We start from the raw sequence: 9,888 nt of genomic DNA, 5'->3' as shown, positions 1-9,888 counted from the left end.
GCACGGTGTGAGGGGGCTACAGCCCGTGTGCTCGGGCACACAGGGACGCTCACGTGGTCACTACCCTTCCCGGCGTATACACACATAAACACTCGTGCACACTTACAGACCCATATTGCGTGTGCTCCAAACGATGTCCTCGTGCACAGCTGGAAGCAGCCACCCTGCTCCCCCACAGTCCACGTGTGCCAGGCACACGTGTACAGCCCTGGCCCACGGGCAGGCACACTCGGGCTGTGGCGCTGGCAGTTCCCCGAGTCCCACCGCCCCCACCGCCCAGCCCGACCCGGTCCAGCCCGTGCTGGACGTCCCCCACGCAGCTCACCTCCACTCTGCAAGCACGCCCCGTGGGAGCCCAGCCGCCTCTGCCAGGCAGGGCACGAGGAGGCACAGGCAGCGGTGCCTCTGGCGAGCGGTACCAAGGTCTGCTGCCAGCCCCAGAGCACGAGCCCAGCACCAGCCCCAAAAGCCTTGCTCGACCCCCTGCGCCTCACACCCGAGCTTGGCACGAGTCTGACCACCAGGCAGCTGGGCGAGACTCTGCAGCCGCCCGAGGCAATGCAGCAGCGCTGCGCTGTCACAAGAGGTTGGGGCCGTCACAAAGGGCCGTCACAAAGGGCCCCCGAGAGCGCTGGCCAGGGGTGGCCAGTGCCCCCCGGCAGGCACCCGCCTCTTGTGCTCCCCCAGCCTCCTCCCCGGGCACGGAGGCCTAAAGCCCAGGGCTGGAGATGGGAGGAGAAAGCCCTGGGGAAGCCCTTCATCCCCACAGCCTCTGCTGCAAGATGCCAGCTGGCCTGGCCCAAAAGGGCTCTGCGCTAGAGCCCAACCACTGGGGACCCTGTGGCAGCAGGGGCAGACAGGCAGACGCCTTTCCCAATGCATGGCAGACTCATTTCCCGCCATGGGGATGGTGGCCTTGCTTGGCCCACAGCTCCCAAGCCGTTCCTCTGAAACAGAGGCCAGCCTCCAGTCCCCTTTGCACGGAGAGCAAGCCAGCTTTCTGTGCAACAGTTGTGGCCAGTCACTCCCTGTGTCCTCTGAGCCGGCCTGCCTTGTTGGGGTCTAGCGGTCAGTGGCACAGGGCGCCGGCAGGAGCCAGCAGGGCAGCAGGGACAGGCGTCGCACCTGGAGCCCACACGTTGCCCAGAGCACAGCCCGGTAGGGGCATGCTTAGACTCATGTCATGGCTCTTCACTAATGGGCGGGTATCAGATCTACTGGCAGAATGATGAACACTAACAGAAGCGCAGATCTACTAGCAGAATTGCTAACAAGGCCATCTCAAGTACAAGGAGATCCCATAGGGGCCCCTGCACTGTGTGCTTCCCAGGGAGATAGCTTGGAGTGGGCCATAGCTGATGCATCGCATGGCGGGTATGCTGCCTATCTCTCACATCTTGCATGCAGATCAGAGACACTGCAGGTTCAGTTCTCGGACGTGCTCCCCAACCAACAGCATACCGAGAAAGAGCACGCCAACACCCACTCCCCCTATCAGCTAGCTGAGAGAGAGGAGCTTCCCGCTGATGCCAGCTACCCACAGCTATTGTCTCGCGGGAAGCTCAGGGGCTGTGCTCCAGCGGGCAGACCCCTCACGCGCTATAATCACCCTTTTCGCAGTGTTGTCCTGGAGCGATCAGTCCAGCCTTGCTGATCCGCTGCGCTTTGGGCCTGGGAATCTGCGGGGGACAGATCACTAAGCCTCAGGGAGACAAGCTGTGCCTGTGCTGTTTGGCAGCCACCCTTAGTTTTCATGCTTAACGCCCGAGCTCTCCTTCCTCCTAGCTGTAAGCTTATTGAAGCCAGCCTGGACACCAGTTTGTCCACAGCACAGGCTCAGGTGACAGGTATTTTTTTGCAGTAAGCGGTCATTCCTGCGAGAGCCTACTGTGACTGACCAACAACGCCTACAATGGGAGAAGGCTCAGAGGGCAAGGTGCCCCATGAATCGCAAGGACAGTGTAGGATGCAGCTCACTAACCGCAGCTGTTGCACACAGACCTGACCAGCGTTGTGACGCTGAGCGTGTCTGAGACTGGAAATGGCAACCACATTGGTATTGTGATTGGTATTGTGCTTGAACTGTCTAGCTAGATGTTGTTCAGTGTATACACTTGTACTGTGATACACTTGAATTGTGCTCTCAGGGCATTGCTGAATCATTGTGCTAAATCAACACCCCCTGTAACATCAGATTCCCTCAAAAGAAACTTTTGAGGCCTGTGAGGGTGACGGAGCACTGGCAGAGGTTGCCCGGAGAGCTTGTGGAGTCTCCTTCGCTGGAGATTTTCAAAACCGGCCTGGACGCGGTCCTGGGCAACATGCTCTAGAGGACCCGGCTTGAGCAGGGGGGTTGGACTAGATGATCTCCAGAGGTCCCTTCCAGGCTTGCCATTGCGTGCTTCTGTGTGATTCTGTGAACCTGACAGCCACTGCAGGCAAGGCTGACACTGATTATCACACGGCCAGCTGATGCTCTGGCAGGGTTTGGGTCTCATAGTTGCTCTATCAGAGCAAGCAGGCGCTTGCACGCGTCTTGGCCCACCGCTGTCCCTTCAGAAGTTCAAAGGTGTTGGTGTGTGCAGGGCGGATTCCCCTCCTCCCTCCCTCCCTCCCTCCACCTCCACTGATTACAGTGGGAGCTTAGACAAGGAGCTGGCATGCAGACAGCCATTTTGTGCTCACCAAAACTGGGGACAGGGGAATCCCCCCTCCTGAGAGTGTGTGGAGTGCACGGGATGGAACGGAATCCCGCTTCATGCCAGGGCCTTCTCAATGTATTGTTTACCTCCTCTAAATCAGTCCCTGAAGCATGAGGAAAGTAACTCCCTTCTTGGCCCTGTCTAGGAGTCCTGTCTTCTCATGAGATGGGAATAGGGCCTTCTAGCGGGACATTTCCGGCTGTAAGGGTGAGGCGGGGGCAAGGCCTGGACTCCTGGCAGGGACAGATACACTGTTTCTATCACTGTGTCAGAGCGGGCTTCTCTGTAATAAATGGGGATTTCCTCAGTGCAGTGCTTGAAGGTTGGGCTCTTCTTCCAAAGGTGGAGTCAACAATGCGCTCAAGGGCTTTCAGCCTGAAGGGGCCTGTTGCTTTTTGGGGGTTCTCCATGGGCTCGAGGCGATGAGCCCATGGGATGATGTGTTAGGGAAGGAGGGCTGGATTCAGCTCTCGCTTGTGGGTAGCCAGTGCTCCTGGAGGTGGTGAATGGTCAAGTGGTATCTCCCAAACGACAGGGCTGGAGACTGATTCCCATCCTTCTCCAAGGGAGTATGGAGCCACCAGGAGAGCACAGGGCATCTCCAAGGGCACCACGTGCCCTCGGGGTGGGCAGTGAATGGAGCTTCACAAAATCAGGTGGAGTCATCCAAAGGTAAAGGCCTAAACCAATGAATGTGCAGGCCAGTGAGAGCCCTACAGTCCCACGAGAGGCAGTGGGGACCCCGGAGGCCCAGGGAAAGGAGCCTGGAGAGCGGTTCACGTCACCTTCAATGAAAAGCCATGGGCTTGATCTAGGGCCACACCTGAACACAGCCTGAGCTGTTTGAAGTGCCCTGCGATTGCTCAGAGCATCGTCCATGGCCACCTACCCTTTGGTAGGGGGTTGTCTGTCCCGCGGGGTCTGCTTCCCACCCTGACCACCACGGCCAGGGCGGAGTCACCCTGTGGCCCCAGGGCACCACGGTCCGCTCCCACTGCAGAGCAGCACCCCCAGCTCGGGTCGCTACACAGGGGAAGGCTCCAGGAATGGCCGGGCAGGCCAGCGCCGATGCACTCACCTGGGGAAAGGCTCTTTGGGCAGCAGGAACGTCCCTGGAGAGCAGCAAAGCAACAACCGTGTGCTTGCAAGGAGGAATAAGCGAGCGAGAAGTCTGTTTCTCTGTGTGTCAGCTAAGGGCAGGCTGGTGTGTCCTGGGGGCAGCAGGAGCTGCCTGAGGAGCCGCAGGGCAGGGACTCTGGCGCTGTCCTGGAGGGAGGCGCTGGCACGAGGGAGCTGCAGGCCGTCTGGGGGCAGGGAATCTCCTTGACACAAGAACAAGGGGCACAGAGTGTCACTGTCCTCTGCTTCCTTGTGCCACTGGGGCCAGGGACAGTTTGGAAGCTGACGAGGCAGCTGACACCCTGCCCCTACCCACCCCTTCCCCCGTGCTGCTGTGCTTTCAAGGGGGCTTGGGCTGTGGTGTGAGTGCTACTGTGCCGCAGAAACACGGGCCTCGACCCCTCGCTGCAGCCCCCACTGCCCTCCTGCCCCTGCCCTGCCGCCCTGCCGTCCTCCCCACGCTGCCCTGCCTCCTGACTCCTCTCCCCACACCGCAGGGCCCGGCAGTGCAGCAGGCGCAGGCACAGCCCCGCAGCTGCTGCCTGGTCCCCGGCCCTCCCCGCCTCCCTCCACACCAGGGCTCCAGCCCCAGCCAGGCAGCAGGTCCGGCCTCTCCCCCCAGCTCCTGGCCTGGCTCCTCCCGCACTCCCACCCCCTGGCAGGGAGCTGGAGCTGCCCTGGTCCTGGGCAACTGGCCAGCACCAGGGCTGGCATAGGGCCCGGGTGGACAGGCAGTGCGGGGGGGCAGTGGGGCAGGGCGAGCAGCCTCCCTCAGGGCCCCACGGCTGGGCCAGGAGGGATGAGGCCATGCAGCCAGCTGGGCTCCAGCTGCTGCTTTGATGTCAGCTCCATGGAGGGACCGTTGGGGTTTGCTCCCTTTGCAGGGGAATGGCTGGAGGCGGAGACCTTGCCGGGGCCTGGCCCAGACCGGGGCAGTGCGCTACTGATCAAATTGAAGGACGCAGCCCCCTTTTCCTCCACCAAAATGATCCACAGACTATTAGGGCACGTGCGTTTAATCCACAGTACTCCTTATGGGACCGAAGGCAAAAGAAATGTGCTGTCCGTTCTTCTAGGTGAAAAAACGACGTTGGTTTGTGTCGCCATCTTTGCCCTTCTAGCTTCCAGGACTGTTAAAACAGCAGTGAATTTTGTGGTGGGAACAAAATTGAGAAAGGGTTTGTTGAAACGGCTTAAGAGAAAACCTGAAACAATTTCTGATTTTGTTACCTATAGGCCACAAAGATTATGTTACTCTTTTGCTATTCCCGAGGGGAAGGCATTTACAGCCACAGCTGAAAAGTGAGCTTAGGTTGTCCCAGTTGGGTCAGTCATTTTTCTCAACTGCTATTGTTTCTCTGTCTCTACTGCTGGGAGGCAACTCTCTGGACCGACTGAACTCAGTTATGCCTCTAGGATCTTTGGCTTGGGCCGGCATGAGGTGCTGCCATGCTGTGGTGGCAGAAAGAAATGCTAGAGAGGCTGTGGAGTCTCCCTCACTGGAGGTATTCAAAACCCAACAGGGCCCGGCCCTGAGCAACCTGCTCTAGCTGACCCTGACCATCTCCAGAGGTCCCTTCCACCCTCCGCCATTCCGTGGTTCCGTGACCCTGCAGTTGTTGATATTCAACTCTCAGAACAAGCCTGAGTTCTACCGGACGGAGGTGACGCCGCACTGCAAGCTCAAAAGCTTCCTGGTCTTGGGAGGTGCACAGACAGTGTATTCAGAGTGAGCAAGCAGGTAGATCTTCCTTTAAAAAGCAGAACCACTCAGAATTCACTGAGCTCAAGGGGAGGTCCTTGCCACCTCCCTCTGGTCTGCAGGAAACACATCTGGCTGCCCTTAGACAGTTCTCAGCCGTCCTGGATATCCCACCTCAGCTATTCATGCCTCAGCTAGGCATTACCTCCCCCCACTCCCCAGGAGCCCTCTCCTCCAGGCTTCTCCTCCTTCTTCCTAAGTGCTGGCTAATTCCACAGATTCATGCCTTGCTTCTGCCTCCCTTTATGGTACCTACGATGACTTCTCTGAAGTTCTGGGGCCGCCTTTATACAGTCGCAGTTACCAAGCCACGTGCAGGATTTTCCCCTAACTGCAGCCTGTTCCCTTTACAGCCACATACAGTCGTGTGCTCTACAGGCCCTCAAGCTGACAGCGTGCCAGAGAGAGCGCACCTGAACCCTTGGAGGAGGTGAGGCACGTTTGGCTCCCCCACCCGCACGGCCCCCAGCAGAGGAGCCCATGGAGGTAGGTGCCACCCACCCTCGCCCCTCACCCCACGAGCGGCAACACAGGCAGAGGGAAGGGGCTTGCTCTTCTTGCGCTGAGAGGGGCCATCGCACTGCCGCCAACGCCAAAAGGTTCGTCACCTCTCCACCAATCCTTTGAAAAGGGTGAGGGTCAGAGCTGCCAGGGGCAGGGCAGGGCTTGTGGACTTCTGCTGCAATTTGGCTGGGCGGCAGGGCACATACTCCTGCTGGGCTCACTTGGCTGACAGGCATGCTGTGCATCTGTGGCCAGTGCCGTGTGTGTAGCAAGAGGCTGCAGGGGTCTCCAGGAGTGCTGAGAGACCTCGTTGCCTCTTCCTCGGAGTGCACTTGCAGCTGTGGTGAGCTGCACTTGGAACTATGCTGCAGGCTGGGCTGTGCAAGGAAGCAGAGGTGGTCAGTGGGGTTTTGGGAAGTGCTGAGTCCCAAGCAGCAAGGGCATGCTTTTGAAGAGGGCAAGGAGAAAGGGCAGGGTGCCCAAGAATGGCAAGGATGCCCACGTTCCCCGGGGGCAGCATGTTGGTTCCTGAGCTTTCTGGCAGCTCCCAGTTCGTAAAGGAAGAGTTGCTCTGAGAACTGTCTGAATGCATGCTCCCCCAGCCTCCTGTGCTCTGCTGATGCGGCTGGTACTGGTGCAAAGAGGGACCTCTTCCTTTCCGGAGGAAGGAGGGAGGCAGATGTCAGCAATTCCTAGGCAGTTCCTGAGCCGGGACATTTTTCAATGTCTTTCCTTCCTCTCTTGCTGAGTTAGGAGGAGACTGACCCATGACACCTCCCTGTCATGGGAGGGCACCAAGGCCTTCCTGGGTGATAGGCACCAGTGCCTGTGTTCTTTCTTCTCATCCTGAAAGCAGCCTCGTGTGGGTTTCTGTGCCAATGGCTCTTCTGCACCGCTGCCTGCACCATAGTCCGCCCTCCACACTGCCCTCCGCAGTCTTCCCAGGAAGGGCAATGATCTCGGCCTCTCTTTCTGCAGCGGAGTGCAGCATCAGCAGCTGAGGCACCTGCAACGGATGGCAGCTCCTTACCCTCAGCTCCCCCCAGCCCTCTGCAGCAGACAACACCAAGACCTGCAGCTCCAGACGCTACGTGTCCCATCTGCCTGGACACCTTGGACAACGTGGCCTACATAAAACCTTGCTTCCATAAGTTTTGCTTTAGTTGTGTGTTCCGGTGGTCGAAAACAAAGGCCGAATGCCCGCTGTGCAAGCAGGCTTTCCGATCAATTCTGCACACAGTGGTGGCAGAAGATGACTACCAGGAGCATGTCATCAGGCCCCCCGAAGATGGTTCTGTTGCCAGCCATCAGCAACGGAGAGCTCCTCACCGCCCTGCCATCCGGAGGCGCCGTCACCCTGCAGCTCACCCGCAGCAGCCTTCCCCTTCTCCTCAGATGCGACCCTCTCCGCAGAACAGCAGCAGGCTGGAGGGGACCCGGAGGCACACCAGGCAGAGGCAGAGAGAGGGAGGGCTGCTGGAGCCACGCCAGAGGCTGTCCCCACAGAGGCAGGCCAGGGCTGACAGGAGACCTCAGGGGCATGCGGCAGCGACGGAGGAGGAGATGCTGAACTTCTGCCGCTCTCTGTACCGCACAGGGATGCGCGTGCAAAGGGCTCCCGATGGCGGCCACCCCCAGGACATCTCGGCAGACTTCTTCTGCTGCAGCCCGGCCAGCATTCAGAGACTGCTGCCCTGGCTGCAGCGGGAACTGAGAGTCCTCTTTGGAGTCCACCAGACATTGCTAACTGTCACGGAGCTCATTGTCCTGACAAACCTGAGGAGGTACGACCTGGACAGTCAGGCCTTTGCTGAGGACTTAGAGCTGCTTCTGCTGAGTCGCACCGAGCAGTTCCTCCACGAGCTCATCAGCTTTGCCCGCTGCTCGTGCAGCATGGAGACCTACGACCAGCAGGCCATGTATGGCTACCGTGCTCCCAGCCGGCACGAAGGAAGCCCCTCAGCCTCATTGAGCCTGGCAGCTGCTGCAGGGACGGCCCGGACTCCTGTGCCAGCCCAGAGCCCATCCCGAGCTAGTAGCCCTGGGCTCACGGAGCTTCCTGGCCCCTCGTACGCCATCCCCCACGAGCTTGCCGCAGCCACACAGTCTGCCCAGCAGCCGCGGCGAAGCTCTGATGATGGGGCAGCTCGAGCAGGAGGAGAAGCCTGGAGAGAGTTGCTGGCTCCTGCCGACCCCCAGGACAGTGACTCCTCGTCAGACAGTTGTGTCCTTGTAGGGTCCTGGAAGCCCTGGGCAGAGGGAAGCCCTGAATGCATTGTGCTCTCCTCAGACTCAGAGCACTCAGCCGCGGCAGAGGAAAAGGAAGCTGGGCAGAATGAGCAGCCGCTCCATGGGTCCAGCCGGAGCTGCAGCAAAGCCAGCGGGAGCTGCTTGCCCAGCTCCGCCATGCCGAAGGAAACTGGCTGGAGCTGCCGCGGCTGCTGCCCCACTGCCCCCAGGGAGGAGACAGAGCCCCGGCAGGGGCAGGTGGAGGATGTGGCTGGTTGCTCTGTGCAGGGCTGCAGCCAGATCCCCTTTGCTCCTGGCAGCGGCAGGCAATGCTCACCCGGGAGTCCCCGGCTGCCCAGAAAGAGGAGGGCAGGCAGCCCCGAGGCCTGTACCCAGCCCAGCAAGAGGCAGGCATGGCCTCAGCGTTAGGAAGGAGAGAGGAAGATGGCCAGGGAGCAGAGACGAGAGCAGCCAGAGAAGCCTGTGGCAATGGCGGCTAGGTAAGAAGACCGAAAGAAGTGGAAAACGGGCTGGACTGCTGCCCTCCAAGGGTTGTCTTCAGCGGTACAAGGTCTGGCAGTCAGCTGACTGTGAGTAGTGGCCTCCTTGGGAGAAGGTAGCAATGCTAGGGCAAAGACTGGTTCAGGTGTTCTTAATGAGGTGATGGAGGGCTCTCGGGGCAAGCTTGGAGTAGGAGTTGGACTAGACGCTGGCAGATGCAGGGCCCACACGGATGAGGAAGTCTGTCAGTCCCCCCAGCAGTTATTCTAGGAGATGGCTGTCTGAAAGCACCTTTGGCAGGACACTGCGGGGCCAGGTTTGTATAAAGACCAGTGCAATCCAGCTGGTTGCCGTGACAAATGCTGAGGAGAGTGAAGGGGTCCCTCGTGACTCACTTGCCTTCTGTCACCCTCTGCTCTCCCTTGGCAGGCAAGGAAGTGGTGGGTTTTCCGCACAGACCTGAGGTGCACCGAGCCCCTCTCCTTGTGTGTGTGTGGGCCTCCCACCAAAATGCCTGAGCTCCCCTGCAGCTGTTCCCCAAATGGCCCTGTCTGGGCTGGAGAACGGGGAGGCATAAAACTCCCCAGCATACACTTCTGGGGAGGAACCCTCTCAGCTTCCCCTCTGCTGGAAAAGTGGCTTGCCTCCGTGTTTCTGCTCCTTTCGCTCTCACCCCACCTGCTCTAGGGGCTTTTAATCTCCTTGCGTGCCTTACTTCTTCCCCTTTGCGTTGCTGGCGTGCAGTGCTAACCACGGTGTTGGAGCGGGTGCCACCTTCCAGGTAAGAAGCTGGCCCTGGGGTTTTTCACCAGTGCTGCTGCTGGCTAAGGAGCTCGTCACCTGAATGCACTTAAGGCACCTGGGATGTGAGCTGCTGGAGAGCTGCCAGAGCTCAGGATGCAAGAAGACTGGCTTGAATTGTCTAGCTCTCCTCAGCTTGGAGGCAGAGCTAGCCCTGCCAGGACATGGCTTCCAGGCTGACAACCCTGCTTTGAAGCTTCTTTGAAGCAGGAGCAAAATCATTTCTGGGAGGTGTGTCACATTCCGCATGTCCGATGGCTGCTGAGGACC

The 9,888-nt window shown here is 59.4% G+C and overlaps 1 protein-coding gene across 1 annotated transcript; it reads left to right on the top strand.

Annotated features, from left to right (window-relative positions):
• Positions 1 to 7,167: 7,167 nt before the first annotated feature.
• On the top strand, positions 7,168 to 9,661 carry LOC138062427 (E3 ubiquitin-protein ligase Topors-like; the record flags this gene model as incomplete). The annotated part of the gene is made up of 2 exons (XM_068920517.1): positions 7,168 to 8,122; positions 9,630 to 9,661. Coding segments are annotated over 2 exons (987 nt in total), but the record flags the coding sequence as incomplete, so codon positions are not given.
• Positions 9,662 to 9,888: the final 227 nt, after the last annotated feature.

This window comes from Struthio camelus, chromosome 27 (assembly GCF_040807025.1).
Source record: "Struthio camelus isolate bStrCam1 chromosome 27, bStrCam1.hap1, whole genome shotgun sequence".
Taxonomy (NCBI): domain Eukaryota; kingdom Metazoa; phylum Chordata; class Aves; order Struthioniformes; family Struthionidae; genus Struthio; species Struthio camelus.
Note: the sequence above shows the minus strand (reverse complement) of the source record. Positions and strands in the feature narration are given on the sequence as shown.